Here is a 23140-nt window from a genome sequence, read left to right on the forward strand (position 1 = left end):
GTGGAGGTGATGCTGCGTTGTTCTATAACTCACTACGCTTTTCGGAATAGTTGCGGTAATGTTATTCGTTCGATTGTTTGAATCGTCGGTCGCCGGCGGCAGCAGTAGTGTTCGGAGTGGTTTTCGGGATATTTCTACAACGGAAACAACAGGTATGCGAGCGGGCTGAAAATTGATGATGATGATGTTGATGGTGCGGTAAATGAAGTGAGAATTATGGAAACGGTTGTCAGTTGATCGAAGAATGGATTACTAACAGAGCAGTGCATCACCCGAATAATCATTAGAAGCCACAAGGCCAAAAATTAGACCTCGATTACCACCTGTCGATAGTAGCGAAGTTTAAGATCTTTTCGGATTATAAACCATCACAAGGGCTATACTGGGCTTGGTCTTGATATATTCATAACCAATCTGTCTGCCAGTTTCCCCATCTTCATCTCGCAGGGCTACGAACCTTTCAAGGTTACTCAGACTAAAATATAAATCAAAGTTGTTGAAAAATAAACAAAAAAATATAAGCCGTTCACTGAAATGGAAACATTTATTTAGATTCACATCATCGTGCGCTTCATACAAAGTAACTGTCGCATTGAGGTTGCGGTCTACACTATGTCTACATATGTCCAAAGGATTATTAGCGATTATTGGTTACCCTTTGGTGCAGAGCTGCCATTCTTGGTGTAGTTACCTGCACACTGTTCGCCACCCATTACATATTACATTTCAGCGTGGTTTCACTCTTTCCTCTATACTAATCAATAGAGTGCCTGGGCGTGTATTGAATATATTCAGTAGACAGCCCTGAGAAGATTAATAATTAGCTTAAGTGGTACTACTGGGGGACTGCGACCTCCCTCACCAGGCTTCTGTTCACTTTGGACCTTCCCGATATCCTCTTTCGAAGTCAAGCACTCGGATCCCACCTAGTGCATGGCCGTGATCGGGAACTTCAACCTCAACACCTCGTCGTAAATGGCATTTCATAACACCGGACCCTGGATGTAAGCTTGCAGGACTCTTGACGTTATATGAAAGCACTTCCGACACTCCTTTGTGGCGTAAACTAGTACTCAATTCTGGAAGTAACTTCCGAGAATCTTTCATTGGTACCCGAGTATGGCCCAGACGCAGGAGTATATCGGCAATAGCTGGCCAACTGGCGCTATTAAACGCATTCCTTACATCTAGAGTCACTACTGCACAGTAGTGAATACCCCTTCTTTTTCGCTGGAGAGCTATCTAGGCGGTTTTTGTAACCGACAGGATACCGTCTACGATTGACTTCCCCTTCCGGAAGCCGAACTGGCTGTTTTAGAGACCATTTACACCGACGGTGTGCCTCATTATTCTATCGAGGATGATTTATTCGAGCACCTTCCCCGGTCTATATGCCGACGAGTCTCCGGGTGGTTTCCCATCCTTTGGCAATAGAACCAGGCTCTGCCTCTTCCGAACTTCTGGGAAAACTACCTCGTCCAGGCAGGCATTTCGGCATAGCAGGGCTGCAAATCTCGGGAGCCTCTGCCATAGCTACTCCGTCCGGACTTGAGGCCTTACCTACGCTAAGGGACTTTGCTATCCCCGCCAGTTGCTCATTAGTGATCCTCCTCATCGCCATCCCTAGTCCCCAGCTGTCCTATGAAAGGAGACCAAGGACTAGGATCATGACGCGGAGAAAGCCACTCGATGATCCCCACTAAAATCTCTGGAGACTGCTCTATAGGAGACATTACAGCTGTTGTCTTGATCATCACGATCCTGTAGGCTTCATCCCACGGATTCGCAATGGCACTCTAACAGAGACCCTCAAAGGAGGCCTTTTTGCTTGCTCTTATCTCAGTCTTCAGCCGCCGTTCGTTTCGCTCTTCCTCTGATCGTGCTCGCTGCATCTGCTGCCAAGCCCGTAGGCAGGCGCGGAGCAGGTCCATAATCGCTTGAGTCCATCAGTACGCTAGTCTCCCATTTTTAGGGTAGGCTTGGCTAGGCATGACCGATTCGTAAGTACTCGAGAGCACCGCTACCAGCTCGTCGCCGTCTAAGCCGAGTAGGTTTCGCACACGGCGAAGCGCTTCCCTAAATACCCCTTCGTTAAAGGATGATGTCTACCTCCTGCGAGGACTTGGCCTTGGCCTAGCCGTCTCTTTCTCAACCCGCTGCCTGCTGGTGTTGTAGCCGATACTGTAGCGAACCGCCAGGTGATCGCTGTGAGCGTAGCTATCGTCTACTTTCCAGTTCGAACTACTTGTTAGGCCAGGACTACAAAAAGTAACGGCGATGTCGATAGCCAGATCGACAACTAGCATAGCCCAATACCTCTAGCAGGATCTCACCCCGCTGGTTCGTAAAACGACTTCTTCATTCCACGGCCCAGACATTGAAGTCCCCGGCTGTGACCGTCGGCCGTCGCCCTGTCAGCTCGGTGGTCATATATCCAGCATTTGCGTGAATACAGAAGAAGATCCCGTTTTCCTTGGCTGCGGGGAATTATCCATCGTCTATATCACCGCCATTTTTCCGGACTTATCCACGACCCAATTACCGTTACCGGTGGGTACTCAGTATGTGTCTGCTATAATAACGATATCTGGCCCCCACTCAGCAACTGTTTGACACAGCAGATGCTTGGCTGCGTCACAGTGGTTCAGATTCAACTGCACTGTGAATTGACAACTATGGCTCATCCAAAGGCCGTGCACTTTGGAGTTGCCTCGGCCTCGAAGCTTGCTGATCACGGATCACTTCCCTTGTACGAGTATGTCTGATTTAGTGTTCGTCAGCTTCCAGATCCTTGACATCGCTCCTCATAGCCTTCAATACATCCTAGTACTTGGACTCCTCTGTCTGGAAGACGATCGCATCACTATTCTCGTGCTTGGCACCTGTCCTCCTACTTTTCCTTGGCCTGGTGTTCCTGCGCTCCTATTCTTCCGACTTTTTCCCCCTATTATTCTTCTTCTTTCTTTCCACCAGGGGCCAGGGAGTGTTCACCCTCTCAGTTCACCCTAACCTGTGTTGGCTGAGGACCTTTAAATAGTGTTATCCCACTGTTCCTTTAGATCCGGGATGGACCGGCCTTTCAGACCCACCATTCCCAGTTTTCCGGAAGGCCTGGCTGGGGTCCGACTTACCGGCATTACTGCTCTTCATATTGGGGATTAACAACCTCCGTGCTTTGTCAGTGCTCCTCACCTGACGGTTACCTCAAACGCTTTTAAAACGGATAGCGTATGCAATCGCATCCGGCGTACTCTAAGAGCTTCCCGTGAATACGAAGGCCTTCGCCTAGGTAGGTATCAGTAGGTCAGCGCCAGCGGCACGTCTGAGAAGACTTAGGCATCTTCAAATCCACGAGCTCTGCCTTTGCCGGAGTTGCCGTGAGTTTATCTTGGTTCTGCTTGGCCATCATCATTGCCTCATGAAGTCTCATCAGGTCCCTACTGATGTTAGACTTCGAGGACGCAAAGTCAATAATGAAGTCTAGCTGCTGCGCATCAATCTTCATTGAATTCATGACCCTCATCAACCACGCTTCATCCATGACCTTTTCCGACACAGATGAAGTTAAAGCTCATGTTACCAAAAAAAACAACACACGCTTACTTGATACTTGATGGGCTACAACTCGAAGCAGTGAGTTGACGCCGACTGTGGCATTCGCCTTCACTGCTCTCGGTCCTGGGTCAATCGCTTCCAGTAGCTCTGAACGTTTAGAGTCCCTAAGTTCTTCTCAACTGCAAAACGTCAACGTATGCACGGCCTTTCACGAAGTTGGCGGTCCCTTCCTGGTTCTCTGCTGATTACGGTTTTAGCTTGTCGTTCCTCCGGCATGTTATCTACGTTGCCAGCCCACCGCAGTCTACCTTGTTATATTCGCTTCACTTTATGCATCTTTTTATATACTTGGTACAATATAGTAGCTCATGGGACGCAGCCAGATGCCGATTTATGACCGAGTATTGTTCGAAACACTTTATGTTCGAAGACCCCGAAGGCTCTTTGATGAACTTAATTCAACGTCCACAATTTGTTTTTTTTTTTTGAGAAATTTTACTAAGAATTCATGATGATGAATGACTAAGGATTACTACGTAAGTTCTTTTCGTTCAGAAAATATTCGTAAGGTTTTTCTTAACCATCGAGGCAGTTCTTAAGAAATTCCCATATGGAAAATCCTCCAGCGATTTTTTTCAAAAATTTCTTTTGAATGGTTTTAGAAAGGTTTTTAGTGATTTTTTCGGAAATTAGTCCACAGGTTCCTCCATAAACTTCTCCAAGGAGTTGAATATATTATCTTTTGGATTTTTTAAAAGAGATTTTCGAATTTCCATGAGTTCTTATACAAAATCTTTCGAAGATTCCTTCCATAAATTCCTGCAGAAATTCTCCCATAAATAACTTCAGAATTAACCAAGGTATCCTTAAAAAAATCTCCCAGGGAAATTCTTTTTTTAAATTTTAAATCTTTCCGTTTTTTCCGAAAACTTCTCAATGAAATAATCCATAGATTTCTTTAGGTATTGTTCCAAGGAGCCTTAGAAAATCTTCCAAGGGTTCTTTTCAGAAAATCTTCAACGGATTTCTTCATAAATTTCTACAGTTTTTTTTTTCAGAAAATATTTCATGAAGAATTCTTTTAGAATTTCTTCGGAAATTCCACAAGAGTTTCCTTTAGATACTCTTCTAGGGCTTCCTTCAGGAATATCTGAAATGATTGCCCAAGAAATCCACCCTTGAAGATTCCCCCAGAAGTTTCTCTATTCTTTCGAAAATCCTACGGTGTTTTTTTTTAGAATTTTCCAGGGATTTTCCCAACAAATCTCTAGCAACTTCTTCAGAAAATCAGAAATTTTTCAGAAGTTTCTTCGCAGTATTCTGCAAAAATCTTCAAAAAGATTCATATCCATAGTTTCGTCTGAAAGTTTTTCAGGAATTCCTGCAGGAAATCTGCCAGGGAATCAAGAAACTGTTCCTTTGGATTTTTTAAGAGTTTCTTAAGAAATCCGCCCAGGCAACCTTTCTGAAAATATTCCAGGAAGTGCTTAACGAATATTTTCAAGGTTATTTTTTTTTATTTTTTTCCAAGGGTTATGTATAAGAAATTTCTTCAGGTGATTCTGTAAGAAATCCCTTCCTGCCCTTAGGATTGCATCAGAAATTTCTTCAGAAATATATGCTAAAACTCTTCCATGAATGAGTGTAGAATTAGCATTTAAGTTAAAATACACATTAATAAAAATGAAAAAAAAAAAAATCTTCCTGAATTCAGTCAACTTACTTCTAGGTTTCCTTAAGAATATTCTCCAAGAATCCTATTAGAAAATCTGCCATGGATTCGTGAGGGAAAAATATGAGTTTAGCCAACGTCACAATAAGAACTACCTGAGAAATACAGAAGAGATCCGTCGTCACTCAAATAACACATAGAACTGAAAATTCTACTCACTGCTGGCTTACTAGTTGTAAATATTGTGTAGCATTTCCAGCAATCCAGCATCGTATATTTGTGGATGATGGAAACCGTGCTCTTAAAAAATCGCCTAAATGTGCTTCCATTTCACCTTAACATTTTCCTACAGGGTTAAAAAAAAATGAAATTCACAATTGGATTTTTTTTTCGGGGATTCTTCAAAAAATCTTCCAGGGATTCATAAAAACAATCCTGTAGGGTAGCCCTAGGAGTTTCTCAAAGGATTTTCTATTAAATCTTCCAAGGACAAATTTTAATTACCTAAAAATTCCTCCACGATTTTTTTTTCAATAATTCCTCCCGAGTTTCTTTTGGAAATTCCTCTACAGATTGGTCAGGAAAGCTATCGAAGGATTCTTTAGAAAAAAAACCTTGCATATATTTTCTCAACAATTCTTCCATGAGTTTCCTTAGCAAATATTCAATAGATTCGCAAAAGAATTTTTACAGGATTTTTTTTAAGTTGTATTGATTCCATGGTAAACTACTGCAGCGATTTCTTCAGAAAATCTTCTAGAGATTCTTTGAAATTTTTTTCTGGAAATTTTCTCAAAAACCCAAAAACAAAATCTTTCATAGATTTTTTTTAGAATTTATATAAGAAAATCTTTGGTTTTTCTTAGAGCTCCTTTAGAAAATCTTTCACGAATTCCTTCCGAAAGTGCTATCTGTCCTTAGAAAATCATCCTGGGAATTCTTTAAAAAAATTTCTCCACTATTATTTGAACCATATGATGTAGTGAAGCTACTTTTGTAAGTTAGCGACTTGTTTTTTTTTTTTTCAAATATTCCTCTGGAACTTTTTTAAATTAATCTTCCATGGATTCTGTCAAAGATTCATCCAGCAGTTTCTCGAGAAAATCATGAATACGGAATCCTCTCATAAATTTCTCAGAGTTCACCATCTGTTTTTTTAATTTCAAAATAAGTTTCAGAAATTATTGTATGGATATTTTAATAGAATAAAAAAAAATCCTTCAAAGTCACCATCTGAAATTTATCCAAGGTTAGCTTGTTAAAAATTCTCCAGGAGAGTTTTCTCCAGAAATTTCGCAAGGAACCCATTTTAGAAAAAAAATCTAAAGTGCTCCATGGATTTCTTAAGTTACTTCTTCAATTATTTCTAGAATTATTCATGCTTTTTTTTTCTTAAAATCTTGCAAGGAAACTTTCAGAAATGTTTGCGGCGGATTAGCAACTACGAATTATTGAATGAATGGGGCAGTATTTATTTCTTCCGAATACTGAGAGCATAGAGTTGACAAGATAATATCTCAAGAATAGAACAAGCTCTTCATAGCAAATTTTGAATGAATTCCTGAAAGATTTTTATAGGAATATCTTAAACATTTTCTCAAAAAAAAAAAACACTTCTAAAAATCGTGTGAACATTCTTGGAGTACTAAAGGAGTCTTAGGGAGTAGTTTCAGAAGGAAATAATGGTGGAATTTTAAAATAAATTTCCGAAGGAATCTATAAGGTACTTTTTGAATTTACGATGAAAATCTGGTCAAATTTCAAAGGAAGAACTCTTGAAACAATCCCTGAAAAAAATTTCAAAGTAATCCCAGGGCAGTTCCTGAAGAATTCAAAGGAAGCTTTTCTGAGAAAAATCATGGAGAAATATCTAAAAAAAAATCATGGGAAACTTATCGTGGAATTCCCAAAAAATCTGAGGAGATAAAGGGAATAGATAAAATGATCGGGACAGGTAAAATTTTCACTTTTCATAAAATGTTCAAGTAGCTGTAACTTTTTGAAAAATGCATCGAATATTCTCAAATTTTTACTGTAAGCTCATCAACTAGTGGTGTATCAGTGGTCAAAAAGATCGGACCATTCTCCAAGAAGTTATAAAGATTCTTGAAAAAGGTATAATCCCTTAAACAATTACTTAAAAAAAAAACCACTTCCAAAATCGTGAGAATATTTATCCTTGGAGTACTAAAGGAGTCTTAGGGAGTAATTTCAGAAGGAATTCACGGTGGAATTTTTAAATGAATTTTCGAAGATATCTGCAAGGTACTTTATGAATTCACGAAGAAACATCTGGTCAAATTACAATGGATATCTCCGGAGAAACTCTTGTAACAATCCCTGGAAGAATATTTAAAGTAATCCCAGGGCAGTTCCTGACAAATTCAAAGAACTTTTTTCTGAAGAAATTCATGGAGGAATATCTAAGAAAACTCTTAGGAAATTTCTCGTGGAATTCCTAAAAGAATCTGATGAGATAGGTTTAGGGAAAAAATGCTTGAAAAATCCTAATTTCTGGAACTATTTATAAACGTGGATCTGTAAATATTCTTAGACAAATGTATTTTTTTTTGTTTAAGAACTTCGTAGGAAATATTTCTGGAAATATTTCAAATGAGTTGCAATACATAGAAACTTTGGAGGTGTTTCCAAAGGAATCTATGGAAATATTATTTCTACCGGTTCTGCAGAGAAATTTCTAAAGGAATAAAGGTTAATGTATGGCAGATTTTCTTAAGAATTATTTGGAGAAATTACTAAAAAATCTCTTTAAAAACTCTCTTGGAGGAATTTCTGACGAAATTTTTAGAGTTATTTTTCACGCAAACCGTGGAAGATTTTGTAAAAGAAATCCTTGAGAATTCGAATCCTCGAAAGATGTTTTGAAAGAATCCCTGGGAGAATTTGTGAATAAATTCTTGAAAGATTTTGTGCGGGCGTGCTTGCACAAATTTCCGGAGAAATCTTTAGAGTAATTTCTGAACAAACCCCTGGAAAAAATCCATTCCGGTAGTCGTTAGTTGTTTGGAGGCTTTTGACAAAAAGGAGCGGGTAGCTGCGCTTTTCCGGGTGTCAGTGGCTGTCGCCATAGTATCAAGAGGAAGTTTGGAAGGACTTTAGACGAGTTTGCAAGACAATTTAAAAAATCGTTGGAAGAATTTCAGAGGAATTTTGAATTTTGAAAGAAGTATTGTGAAATATCTTGAGGAAACCTTTTCACTGGAACTTTTGAAGATATTCCTGAAGTAAATTTCATTGGAAAATCATTTGAAAGAATCCGAGAAGGAATTCTTGCAGGCATTTGGAAAAAATCTTTGGAGATATTTCTGTAGAAAAACCTGGAGAAATTTATGAAATAATATTTTGAGGACACATTGATATATGTTGATCTTACTGGCATTTATCAGATTCGCTGGAATGTCCAACATACAGAAACACTTGTAATTAGAAAGCACAGTATGTTGCTGATTGACAAATCGGGGGATGAATGTGTGAAAAAATCACGCTCTGGTGGGATTCGAACTAATGACTTTGTATTCGTTAGACCGGTGCTTTATCCAACTAAGCCACAAAACAGGTAATGATACTGTGGTTTCTATTCCAATCCACAACACATCCGCGCCGAAAGAGAGATGATTTGTGAAAAAGGGGTGTTCATTGTGTGGGTTCAGTTCGGCTTTCTATTCCGCAGAATAATTGGCTTAGCTGGTTAAGCGCCGGTCTAGCGAATACGGAGTCGTGGGTTCAAATCTCACCAGAACGCGATTTTTTTTCACAAATTCATTTCTCAATTAGCCACCTAATCAACATTCTGTGCCTTCTTATTACAAGTTCTTCCGTATATCTAGAGGAATTTCTGAAACCGTTCCTGGTTGAATTTCTAATTGAATCTCTAGAAGATATCTATCTAACAGAGATTTTCAGGTTTAATGGCGCCAATTTCTTGGCCACGGAGCTCAGGCGGAGAAGTTACCAATACCATAAACGATATTTTTTCTTACATGTGGAGATACAAAAACATGTTATATTTACCAGGGCTGTTTTTCTTTGTTTTTGTTTTGCTTCAATCACTTATGGTTCGCATTCGACTTTATTGAATAATATCTACAAAAATTATGCTACATTAACCTTTTTTTTTAATTTGTATCGTTTTCTTCGTTTTGCTTTGAATTATTTTTACGGATACTATTCAAATAACATGATACCTTGCCTGATACACGCTCAGAAAACCGTTATAATAAACGTGAACAAACAAACGCAAATATGAGAACAAGCAAATATACACCGTGAACTGGAACTAGTTCCAGCTGTCAATATGGGCGTTCTAGAAAACGTGAAATCTAGTTCACGGTGTACATTACTTATTGTTGTTATCGTTGCTATGCATAGTTCCCGTTTGTTCCCGTTGCCGTGATTGGGAGTGCACGTATATGGGAACGGATTTTTTGCGTGTACATATGTATTATTCTTATGTCTATGTGCACCCAAACATATTCGAGAAGCATATAGGCAGCTTTTTCATATTCAGCAGGACGAAATAAAATTGTTAATAAGAGCGCTTTTGAAAATAAGGTTTTTATTTTACTGAAGAGCTGATTACTCTGTAAGTAACGATTACACCTCTGGTCCTAAGTCTTTTCTGGATTTCTTCAAAAAGTCCATTGAAGATTACGTTAGAAACTTCTTCATGCATCAGAAACTCTTCCCATGTTTCTTTCGAAAATTCTTTCAGTTGTTTCTTCCTTAATTATTGTGGTGATTCCTTCAATATTTCTTATATTGTTTTTTTGTGGAGTCGCGTAGACGTGCGGTTAGGGTCACCAAGCTTCTATCCGGACCATGCTATGGGGTGAGGGTTCGATTCCCGCTCCGGGCGATGAAACTTTTCGTGAGGATAGTTTCTTTTCCGTATCCACTGGTGTGCATGCTCTGTGTGTCCCTTGTCTAGTGTTAAGTTTCATTCAATCTGTACAGCCTCTTGCTGAAGACGACGTCCACGTCTTTTTTTAACAAACTTACCCAGGAATTCTACAGGAACTATTGCAAAATCTCGTCGGAAGTGTCCAACAATTCTTTGGTGTTTCCACTTGAAATTCCCCTATGAACTCACAGATCCAGTCATGTTTTTTTTTCAGTGATTTCAAGAATTCATCCAGAGATTTCTTCAAAAAATAGAGTTTTTTCAAGAATTCTTGCAGGAATTCTTCCCTGTACCTTCACGATGCCTATTGAGTAGTGGATTCTCACTATTCCAACATTCATTGTAGTAAACTCTGTGGACTTTACTTCGGAATGGATGCTACAAGTAGTAAAATGTGTCATGTTTTATTCATACGATCCATTGACTTCAGGTTGACTTTCTGCTCCACAGAATCGTTATAAGTTCTATGGTGTAGTCTGTTAACGCACTCTTTCAAACGGGTTGAGATGTCGTGAGTTCAAATCCCATTAGAGCTACGGTTTTTTTTTTTAATTCTTTACATCTCAATCTGTATATTTTTCAATACATTTGTACCTTATCAGTAGGTTACCCGAAAACTCAAGGAAAAACCAATACACTGACAATCCCATCCATAGATGCGTAGGACATGTCCCACCTGTCTTACAAACGCCTTTCTCCTCTGCTTCAATATTTACCCTAAGCGCAATTTGTAAGAGTAAGGCATAGTACACAATTATGTCTTAGTTCAATTAATAATGCTTTTAGTGAAGTAATGATATTATTGTTACACTCGTCTGATGAAAAGCTACGTCGAAATAAATCGATGCGTTTAATTTCCGATAAAAAAGAAAAACGTTTCTCGGTACCAGAACCTTCATCATCTCAAGACGATGAACTGCTACGTGCGGCATATACAACAGTACCTTTCCCCATCATTATTTTCCCATTTTCCACATGTAGGTACTAACTCCATATTATTTTCCCATTCCAGGGCGAACCGGCGTGCTTCGTAACGAATATCATGTGTTTGCACCGGGTGGCCTTCAGTAGTAGTACTGGGAGCACCTCGCCACGCCGCCGCTCTGCGATAAGTGTCTCATGTGGGGAGGAAAAAGCAAAAGGAAGCACTCGTCGTCGCAAGTGAAAAAGTAATAATAATTTAATTACCGTCATAATTAGAGCTAAGAGTGTGCAATAAATACCAAGCAAGAAGAAGAAGAAAGTCGAAGGAAAGTGAGAATCCGGAGGAAGTACCGTGCTCGAGTCAAACGGTGAAGCTCTTACGTGTGAATGTGTGGGAATCGTTTTGGGGGTTGGTTCTAAGAAAGTGTGCGGGGGGGATCGTCGGTTGTAAATAGATAAATCGCGTGTGTCAAGGCGAGCAAGTGAAGTTCAATGGCTGTGGCAGGAAGCACGAAGCCGGCAGAAACGTGTTGATGGCCCTCAGAGCAATGCTGGCCGGAGCGGAGATGGTCCCCAAGCCGGTCACGGCGGTCACGCTGGATCCATTACTGACGGTGGCAAGCTCATCGTTACCCTACCAGTACCACGGGGGCAACGGAACGGTTTCGTCTCCCGTAACGCCCACCCTGACGGATCTGATCACGACTGCCAACGGGACTACGACGGCACTCTCCAACCCGGACGAAGACCGCTTCCTGGAGGTGGGCGTACTGTGTATGAAAAGTTTAATCTTCGGATCGATCATCATCGGGGCTGTGCTAGGCAATGCACTCGTTATCATATCGGTGCACAAAAATAGGAAACTAAGGTAAGTGGTGGTTATTTTCGGGGTTGAATGGGTTTCAGGGAGCTGCTTTTACGATGCGGCGACGTGACGCGAGAGCAAGTTTGGGTTGGTCACTGCCATGGTTGCTTACGAATGGATTAGTTCACAGTGATGGGGTAATGCACTTTTTATAGCGCCACAGGGGTGACATGTTGCTGCTTTGACGGAACATAGAAGTGTAATTAAAAAAAAAGCTTTTTTAAGAAAATATTTATGGAATCAACACTGCATCTTTTTTCAAACCAATAATCCTTTTGGCATGTTCTGCAAACATCTCCAAGTGGCTTCCTGACCCACCCGAGTGCCCCAACATCCACCACCAATATGGGCAAAGTGGAAAGCCGCATCAGCTCATTATTTATTCAGCCGGATTCAGTCTTCTCCGTATCGTTTGCTTTCCACACTACTGACTGCTGTTTGCCATTCTGAAACCAATCTTATCCCCGTTTACCTGATCCTGACGGCTGACTTTCTCCCTGAGTGTATGTGTGTCTGAGTGGGTACGTACGAAGGACGTCGGTGCTGCTGATGCCTGATGGAAGCATATGTCGTGATTCAAGTCAGGTGCAAAGATCCCCTGCACAAACATCATCGACGACGTAGTAGAGGATGGATTGAACCGCAATGCTGGCAAAACATCTCACAGCAGCCAGCGCCCACCGCAGCCGCCACCCATTATTGCTGTAGACCTCGCTTTCTTACGTCCGTTGTCGGTCGTCGCGCCGCCGTCGGTGATTCGCAGTAATCAGTATCGTCTTGAGAGCGAGTGGTTGGTTACGACTGGCTCAGGGTAGACACTAATACCCAAGGTTTTAGCCCACTGATGAGGAAAAAGAGAATTTGTATTGCTGCAGATTGCGCTTGGTGTATGATTTCCTCGGTCTCTCTAAACACACTACTGCTGCTTCATGGTTGTGTGCGTATGTGTGTGATTGTGGGGAAATGTTGATACCGACGACGGCATTGCTGGTCTAATAGCATTAATCAATTTAGAAATCCCGGTCCGGTCTTAGTCCAGTGTCTGCATCGGATGTGGGATTTGTCTGGAATGATGACCTTTCTAAGGAAACACATTTTTAGCTTGCCTTTTCATTTTGGTGTCCGTCCTTGCGTCCGTCTACTTGTCTACGGAGAAATTGAGCGAACGGTTCACCATGCGTCTCCTTCGTACCGAGCTGTCTATGATGCAGGAGCAGGCAGCTCGTACCTACGTGAACGCTGAGCTATCTATACCACGAACATAAATTCATGTAATTTTTGGGCACATTGGCCCATATATCCGCCAATTTGCGACCGATTTGGAAACTCTGGGTTTTATTCAAAAGATTATAAGTCAAATAATCTTTGAATATGATTTAGATAAACTTTTACAGAATTATTCTTTTGTAAACTTAACCCAAAATTGCAGATTCTTCAAAAAATCCTCGGAGAATCTTTAAGCGATTTTTCAAGAAAAAATCCTCCAGTAATTTCTTTAAGAATTCCTCCAAGAATTCTTCCAATTTTTTTTTCAATAACTCCTCCAGGTATTCCTACGAGACTTCTGCCAATAAGTATCCCTTCAGGAATTTCTCCAGAAATTCCTATAAGAATTCATCCAGGAAATCCTCCAGGGATTTTTTAAGACATTTCTTCAGGAATTCCTCCAAGAATACCTCCAGGAATTCCACCAGGAACCTCCAGCAATTGCTCCGAGGATTCCTCCAGAAGTAACGTCTAATATTACTTCTGGAATTCCACCAGGGATTCCTCCAAAAAATTCTCCGGAGATTTTTACAGGAATTCCGCAAAGGATTCCTCCGAAAATTTCTATAAGGATTTCTCCTAGATATCCTCCAAGAATTCCGCAAGCGATTTCTCCAGGAGTTTCTCCAGGGGTTCGTCCAGAAGCCTTTCAGAAATTCCTTCAGGGATGTCTCTAGCGATTCCATCAGGAATTTTTCCAGGGATTCTTCTGATAAATCCTACAGGGAGTTTTTTGAAATTCCCTTGGAAATTCCTCTGGAGATTCCTCCTAGAATTTCTCCATTGATTCCCCCAGGAATTCATCCAAGAATTCCTCCAGGGATTCCTCCACCAGGAATTTCTCTAGGGATTTTTTCAGGAAATTCTATAGAGAGTCCTTCAGGAATTCCGTAAGGGATTTCTCCAGGGATTCCTCCAAGAAACCCTCCAGGGATTCCTTTAGGGATTTCTTCAATCATTCCTTCAAATTCCATCAATTTTTTTAAATTTTCCAGGGGTTCTTACAGAGTTTCCTCCAGGAATTCTTCCAGGGATGCCTCCAGGAATTCCTCCAAGGATTCTTCCAGGGAATACTCTGGGAATTCTTCCAGGACTTTCTCCAGGGATTCCTTCAGGAATTCCTCCAGGAGTTCCTCTAGGGATTCCTTCAAGAAATCCTCCAGATATTTCTTCAGGAGTTTCTCTATGGATTCCTCTAAGACTTCCGTCAGGGATTCCTTCACAAAATTCCACGGAAATTTCGCCAGGAAGCCCTCCAGAGATTCCTTCAGGAATTACACTTTGAAGGGGCCCCTGGAGGAATTCCAAGAACAAATCCCGAAGTAATTTCAGGAGAACATTACTGGCGTAATTCCTACAGGATTATCTGAAGTTATCCATGACGGAATTTATGCTGTATTTTCCCTAGGGATTCCTCTAAGGAGTTAATCCTGAAGAAATCTTTGAGGAATTCCTGGAGGGATCCTATTTGGAATTCTTATCAGAAGACTGGGAGGAATTCTTAGTGAAACTTTTGGAAGAGTTCTTGGAGAAATTCCTGGAGGAACTCTTGGAGGAATTTTTGGAGGAATTCTTGGAGGAACTCCTGGACACATATAATAGTGAACCAAAACCATGCATGCGGAACGTGATTTCACGGCTATTTAGATAACCCGATAACAATTGGCAATAAATAGTTGCAGACCATATTTGGGACAACTGGTAGTATTCTGGAATCGGATCCGGGTGTCTCGCCGAAAGTGGCCGAATGTAAAAGAGAACTAAACTAATATTCGCAACACATTAAATGGCTTTTTAGGTATCCGGATGGACTGTTAACAAGAAAAAAAAATCTCAGATCATTGGGAAAACTAGTAATATCCTGGAATCGGTTCCGGGTGTCCGGGGAAGTGGTCAAATGTAGAAGGGAACCGAACCCCATGCATATGACACATCAAATCGCAGCTTTTTCGATAACCTGATGAACGGTTTAGGGTGTCCCACCGGAAGTGGACAAATATAAACGTGAATCGAACCCATACTCGCACGGATAATTGGAAAATAGACAAATTCCACATTAATTACTATCGCTAGTGTTACTAGTTCCGGGTAACCTGATGAACAGTTAGCATTAACCTAAGCTCAGATCACAGTTAATACTGCTGGTAGTGTTACGGAATCGTTTCCGGGTGTCCCTTTAAAAGTGGCCAAATATAAAGTATACCAAACTCATACTTGTGACACAACAAATCGTGACATTTCGATAACCTAATGAACGGCTAGCAAGAAAATAGTCTCAGACTACATACGACGCTGCCGGTGGTGTTGCAGAAGCAGCGTTGAGTGTTTCAGCGAAATTACGAAATTGAACAAAATCAATTCAAGCAATAGATAAGGTATGCATGCATACAGCAAAATCTGGCCATCGAATTTTGGATAGAAATTTTACAATTTTCAACCAATCGTGACAAGCTTTGGCGCAAATGAAAGCTTAATGTGTAAGGAATCGAAAGTTATTTACTTCGGGAGATATGTTGACATTGTGTTTAAAATAGAGTCAAGGAAACAAGAATTCCTCGAAAAGTTTTTGCACAAACGTGCTGAAAATCTGACAATGTTCAATAAAACGAAAGTCTCAGCAGACTTAATTTACCTTTCAAGTATTCGGTTCTATGCATCATTACAACGTGGGAAGGTTGCAGATTAACTTTAGACCAAGAAATAATCAAAGTTTGGCAAAAAATACATACATATTTGCAGGATTCAGAAATTCGTAGGTGGTACAGTCCCAGACCGCTTTTATGAGAATTTCCTCCTTCCCGTCCGTTACCAAAGCACAGAGATTAAGGGCTGATCACTGACTCTCAGGCAAGATTTATTGCGTCGACTGAAAGATCATGAGTTCATACTCGAGTACATATTCGACGAGAAAGGCACTATCACCACTAGGTGGGTTAATCTGGCTACGAGATTTCCGCCAAGAATTCCAACTAGGATCCCTAGGAATTTCTCCAAGACATACTCTAGAAATTCCTCCAGAAAATTTTCCAGAGATTTCTTCAAGAATTCCTTCAAGGATTCCTCCAGGAATTTCTACAGGGTTCTTACAGAGATTCTTCCAGGAAATCCTCCGGGAATTCTTCCGGGATTTTCTTCAGAGATTCCTTCAGGATTTCCTCCAGAACTTCTTTTGGAGATTCCCTCAAGAAATCGTCTAGGGATTCCTTCAGGAGTTCTTCTAGAGCTTCCTCTAGGACTTTCGTCAGGAATTGCTTCACAAATTCCCACAGGGATACCTTAAGGAATTCCTCAATAGATTTCTCCAGGAGTTCCTCCATGGATTCATCCTGGAAATTCCTAGTGATTCTTCAGGGGTTTCTTGAGGAATTCCTTCAAGGATTCGTTAAGGGATTTCTTCGGGGACTCCTCCAGAGAAGTTTTCAAGGATTACTCCAGGAATTCTCTAGGGATTTCTCAAGAAATTGCTTCAGGGATTTCTCCAGGAATTCCTTCAGGAATTGCTTCAGGAAATCCTCCAAGAAATCCTCCAAGGATTCTTCCAGGAGTTCCTCTAGATATTCATCCTTGAGTCTTCCAGAGATTTTCCCAGGAATTCCTTCAGGAATTCCAAGCATTTCATTAGGGGTTTTCCTTGAGATTCCACCTGGAGTTCCTTGGAAGCTTTCTCCATGGATTCCTCCAGGAATTCATCAAGAGATTTCTCCAGGAGATCCTCCAGGAGTTCCTCCAGGTGTTCGTCCAGGAAATCCCCAGTGATTCTTCAGGGGTTCCTTGAGGCATTCCTTCAGGGATTCGTTAAGGGATATCTTCAGGGACTCCTCCAGAGATGTCTTCAAGGATTACTCCCGGAATTCCTTCAGGGATTACTCCAGAAATTGCTTCAGGGATTTCTCCAGGAATTCCTTCCGATTTTTTTTTCAGGAAATCCTTCAAGAAATCCTCCGGGGATTCTACCAGGAATTCCTCTAGGTATTCATCCTTGAATCCTCCAGAGATTTCCCCAGGAATTCCTTCAGGAATTCCTCTAGGAACTCCTCCAGGGATTTTTCCGAGTATTTCATTAGGGGTTTCCTCCAGGAGCGCCTTGGAAGCTTTCTCCAAGGATTTCTCAAAGATTCCTCCAGAAAATCCCTCAGAAATTTCTGCAAGACTTTTTTAAAGATTTCTCCAGGAATCTTAAAGAGATTCCTCCAGAGAAACCTCTAAGAATATTTCCGAAGATTCCTTCAGGAATTCCTCCAGTAAATCTTTCAGGAGTTCATTTAGGTATTCCTCTAGGACATTCGTAAGGGATTCCTTTACAAATTCACCCAGGGATTCCTTCAGGAACTGCACTTTGAAGGAATCCCTGGGGAATTTCCTAGAGCAAATCTCGAGGTAATTTCTGGAGAACATGCTCGGAAATTATTCTGGAGTTATTCCTGAAGGTATTTCTAAAGTTATACCCCGGAGGATTTTTTGAAGTTATTGTTTGAGGAATTACTAACGTAATTCCTGCAGGAATATCAGAAGTTCATCGTGAAGGAATCCGTTAATCGTTAATCGTGAAGTGGTGTAATTCCTCTAGGGATTCCTCTAGGGAGTACGTCCTGAAGAAATTTTTGGAGGAATTCCTAGAGGGATCCTTATTAGAATCCTTAGCGGAGGCCTCGGAGGAATTCCTGAAGGAATTCGTAGAGAAGCTTTCGGAAGAATTCTTGGAGGAACTTCTGGAAGAATTCTTAGAGGAACTCCCAGAAAAAATCTTGTAGGAATTCCAGGAGAATTTTTTGGAGAAATTCCTGGAGAATTTCTTGCAGGGGTTTCTGAAGGAATTCTTTAAGGAATTTCAGGAGTAATTTTTGGAACAATTTCTTAAGGATTTTCTGGAGAATTTCCTGGAGTAATCCCATATTCTGGAGAAATTTCTATTTAAAATAAGAATCCTTTAGCAATTCCTTGAAAAACTCCTGGAGTAATTCGTGGAGAAATTTCTGGAGTTGCTCCTGGAGGAATTCCTAAAGTAATTCTTAAAGAAACCCCTGTGAAAATTCCAGAAGAAATCTCTGGAGAAATTTCACGACGAATCACTGGAGCAATTCCTGGAGGAATCCCCGGTGATATTCCTGAAGGAACTTACGGGAAAAATACCTGGGGGAGTTTCAAGGAACTCCTGAAGATATATTCGGGTGACACCCGAGGAATCCTCAGGAAACTCCCGGAGGAATTCCCAAGAAAGTCCCGGAGAAATTCCCGAGGAACTCCTGGAGGAATTCCCGAGGAACTCTTGTAGGAATTCTCGAGTAGTTTCCGGAATAATTTCTGAGGATCTCCTGAAGGAATTTCAAACGAGCTCCTGAAGAACTTTCCGAGAAACTTCCACGAAACTCGTCAAGGATATCTCGATAAATCCTGGAAGAATTCACTAGAAACTCGTAGATATAGTCTCGGCGTACATCTCTATGCATTTCTGAGGGACTCATGGAGAAGTTTTTGAGTATCCGAGGAACTCCTAAAGGGATTCCCGTTTTTTTATGGAGCTCGTGGAAATATGCCCCTGTAAGTCCTTCAGTATTTTTTTAGAAAAACCTGAAAAAAATCCTGAGAAATCCTGGAGATAAGCATGCAGCATTGCAGGAGAACTTCTTGGTGAACTCCTGAAGTTGAAGTCCTGGAAGGAATTTCCGGTTTTTGTTATTGTAGCAATCTTGTAAGGTTGTTGTTGTAGCATTCGTTCACTTTCGATCACTCTAGTAGTTGAAGTGGTACTTGAATGAAGTGTTGACGATGGGATCCACCGCTCGGAATTCACGTTCTCCGGTTTTGAGCCTGCGTATCTCCTGGATACCTGCCACGTTAAGGCCGACATACTGCAATTCACGAGCCTAACACGTGCGGGTTCGTTGAAAGTTCTCACGTTCCAAGATCGGACTTTCCAATCGTTGTTCTTAATTCGTTTCCGGGTCTGTTGCCGTTGAATCAATCCGTTTAATCTACTATTGCCTTTTCTTAATGTTTGAAGGGACTGCCTCCGTAGATATAGCTGACGCGATACAGCATTTCATACTCAGCCGCTGGATGCCAGAACAGACGCTGTTTAAGCCGCACCTCCTTGGTGAACAGACGCTTGGGATCAGGGATGAGAAATGTACTGGAAAAAACGGTTACCGGCTGTACATTTGACATTTTTCCACACGAACATCTTAGACCCAGCCAACCTCAAACTGCTCGAAAAATAAATGTCATAACATTTTTTTTCCTGCAGCCTTCTTCCTCGAAACGGTTTCCAAGCGCGAGAGCGCCAGTACTCGAGCACAACTATGACAAAAGTTTCTGTCTCTCCCATTTTCGCATTTTTCTGCGTGTCAAACTGCTTCTAGACAAACTTCTTTATATGCATCACAAAGCTAGGAGTGTACTCTAGCTATTTGTGCAAACAGATTCAAATTATTCATTAAAACAAGTGAGTTATTAGCAGTTGAACATATTTGACATTTTTCGCAATCACCCGCCTCGGCATGACTGCTCATAAATATTTTTGTGGAGAAGAGAAAACTATCAAGCGCCAGCTTGACTGCCGACGGCGCGGCTGCTGATGGTATTGGTGCTGCCGTTGTTTTGTTTTTATTTTACTGTCGGTATCGATGAACGGAAAAGAGAAAAAAGTATTTTTGCCATCCCTGCTTGGGATGTCCTTCCTCAATCTAGTTGGAGTCAAAAGGACGACAGTGTCCAGGCTGCACTACCAGCTAAGCACACAACTCATAGCTGGCGGTCTTTGTCATCGCTTGACCCGTGGAAGCATGAGGTAAGAACTTGTGAGAATCACGGCTATGTTGAACACTCCATGTCGTCTGACCTTTTTGCAGCCTATGGTCCCCAGCTATATGGACCCCTGAATTACCTGTCAACGTTTATTAAGTTATACAAAAACATGAAGAATTTACCAGTGTTCCTTGAAAATAAATTCCCACTCAGCACAAGCATCGGAAGTTGAATCTCCACAAAAAAAAAACAAAGCCACGGGTACCACTTGAGTCGAAAGCTTCTTGTTTGAAGCAACATTTTTTTCCGCCGTCTGTTTTTCCCAACAGATTTCTCTTCCTCGCGCAACGTTTTAATATTCATCCCGTACAATGCAATCGGGAATCAGTTAGCGAAAGAATTGCGTTCCTACCTGGAAGAAACCCACAACTCAACCGACCATCAACCAACGCGTCCGACGTTGGTTGTCATTGTTCCGGGATTTCCCGCCGTCGTCAAGAAACAAGTGCTAGACATTCATTTCACAATGCTCTTCTTTCGCTTTTTCACGTGAAAAACGAAGCGCAAGAAGCAGGTCAGATACGCGGCTTCCCAGCTCTCTGCGTCTCGGAGGAGTGATCCTAGCCGCAGCGGAGGCTATAGGATCAGATGTTGTATTGTTTTCATTATTCAGAAAACGGAGTGGTAAATTCTTACACTACTCCATTCGATTCGTTGCGAAACTGAAGTCAGGCAGGCCGACTCAGGCGGGGCGGGTCATGAATGTTTAATCAATTTAGCGAAAATTCAGGCTCAAGACCGTCATTTTGGTTTATCTTTGTGCTATCCTTGGCGCAATTTCTTGCCGCTTAGCAGGGATGTTGCATTCCAATTTAGTAATCTCAAACAACATGTTTAAGTCAAGTTAATTTCAATGTCTGAGGTGACGAGAAGGATGGAAAGATTAATAACGAGAAGGTCCGAGTTCTTCGATTGTAGTCACATTGTACGTAAGTGTTTAAATATAGCCCAAGTATCACACTTGTCACAGAAGTGTCACGGCGGCGCAGGTTTTTATTGCGCAGAAGTCACTGTGACTTAATTCTAACAAATAAACATTTATTTGCTAGAAGTAATTCACAATGACTTCTGCGCAACAAAAACCTGCACCGCCGTGACTCTTCTGTGACAAGTGCGTTACTTGGGAAGATCGAATATTGCTATTTTCTCTCAAGGAAAGCTCTATTAAGCAGTAATTTATGGGATTCTAAGAAAAGTACCATATGAAATACTTTAAGAAGGTCATTCGAAACTTTCTCCTGAAGTTTCTATATAACAAGTTTAGATATAATTATAACAAGATTATATCAAATTTTATTTATTCACAAGTATAAATCATAACAAATTAATAGCAAGTTCTGTTATATATTTCAGAACAAATTTGTTACAAGTTTTGTTATTAGTGACCAAAATAACAAAAATTATCAAACTTTTCGCGACAATACAAACAATCTGATAAATTCTGAAATAATTTTGTTACGCAAAATATAACAAAAGTAGCGAAAAAACATATTTCGAAATTATGTTACATACATTTATTTGTTCAACATCATTAAGACAAGACATAATCAACAATAGTACGCCACAATACTCGGTTTGTGGCTGCCGCTCTCCATCCTCGGTCGCGCCCAACGCTCGACAGGTCACGCTCCACCTGGTCCGCCCATCGGGCTCTCTGCGCTCCACGCCTTCTTGTGCCAACCGGATCAGTTGCAAACACCAGCTTTGCAGGGTTGTTGTCCGGCATTCTTGCAACATGCCCGTCTCGTGCCCGTAGAGGATCACCGGTCTTATTAGCGTTTTGTACATGGTGCATTTGGTGCGTGGGTGAATCTTTTTCGACCGCAGTTTCTTCTGGAGTGCGTAGTAGGCCCGACTTCCGCTGATGATGCGCCTCCGAATTTCACGGCTCACGTTGTTGTCAGCCGTCAGTAAGGATCCGAGGTAGACGAATTCCTCCACCACCTCGAAAGTATCCCCGTCTATCGTAACATTACTACCCAGACGGATCCGGTCGTGTTCGGTTCCGCCTACCAGCATGTACTTTGTTTTTGAGGCATTCACCACCAGTCCGACCTTTGCTGCTTCGCGTTTCAGGTGGGTGTACAGTTCTGCCACCGTTCCAAATGTTCTAGCGATAATGTCCATGTCGTCCGCAAAGCACACAAATTGACCGGATTTTGTGAAAATCGTTCCCCGGCTGTTGGACCCGGCTTGTCGCATCACACCTTCCAGCGCGATGTTGAAGAGTAGACATGAGAGTCCGTCACCTTGTCGCAGTCCCCGGCGAGATACGAATGAACTGGATAGTTCACCCGAAACCCTTACGCAGTTTTGCACACCGTCCATCGTTGCTTTAATCAGTCTAGTCAGCTTCCCAGGAAAGCCGGTTTCGTCCATGATTCTCCATAGCTCTGCGCGGTCGATACTATCGTATGCCGCTTTGAAGTCGATGAACAGGTGGTGCGTTGGGACCTGGTATTCACGGCATTTCTGGAGGATTTGCCGTACGGTAAAGATCTGGTCCGTTGTCGACCGGCCGTCGATGAAGCCGGCTTGATAACTTCCCACGAACTCATTTGTTTTAGGTGACACACGACGGAAGATGATCTGGGATAGCACTTTGTAGGCATCATTCAAAATAGTGATCGCCCTGAAGTTCTCACATTCCAAATGGTCGCCTTTCTTGTGAATGGGACAGATTACCCCTTCCTTCCACTCCTCCGGTAGCTGTTCGGTTTCCCAGATCCTGACTATCAGCCGATGCAGACAGGTGGCCAAATTTTTTGGGCCCATCTTGATGAGTTCAGCTGCGATACCATCCTTACCAGCTGCTTTGTTGGTTTTGAGCTGGTAAATGGCATCCTTAACTTCCCTCAGCGTGGGAGTTGGTTCATTTCCGTCCTCCGCTTCACTGGCGTCGTCGTTTCTTCCGTTCCCGTGGGCTCCCGTGCCTACGTTCTCCACGCCGTTCAGGTGCTGATCGAAGTGCTGCTTCCACCTTTCGATCACCTCACGTCCGTCCGTCAAGAGGCCTCCGTCTTAATCCCTGCATATTTCGGCTTGCGGCACGAAGCCGTTGCGGGATGCGTTGAGCTTCTGATAGAACTTCCGTGTTTCTTGGGAACGGCACAGCAGTTCCATTTCTTCACAC

The 23140-nt window shown here is 41.7% G+C and overlaps 1 protein-coding gene across 2 annotated transcripts in view; it reads left to right on the forward strand.

Annotated features, from left to right (window-relative positions):
• The first annotated feature begins 6 nt into the window (after nt 1–6).
• LOC109431331 (serine-rich adhesin for platelets-like) overlaps nt 7–23140 on the forward strand; it is a 339832-nt gene continuing 316698 nt past the window's right edge. Inside the window, exons 1-2 of one of the 2 annotated variants that reach the window (XM_062847009.1) lie at nt 7–152; nt 11161–11940. In XM_062847009.1, coding sequence (XP_062702993.1) covers nt 11606–11940 — 335 coding nt within the window. In that variant the 5' untranslated portion in view covers nt 7–152; nt 11161–11605. The remainder of the gene's footprint in view (nt 153–11160; nt 11941–23140) is intronic. The other variant, XM_062847010.1, reaches the window with a different exon arrangement.

The sequence above is a fragment of the Aedes albopictus genome, chromosome 1 (assembly GCF_035046485.1).
Source record: "Aedes albopictus strain Foshan chromosome 1, AalbF5, whole genome shotgun sequence".
Taxonomy (NCBI): domain Eukaryota; kingdom Metazoa; phylum Arthropoda; class Insecta; order Diptera; family Culicidae; genus Aedes; species Aedes albopictus.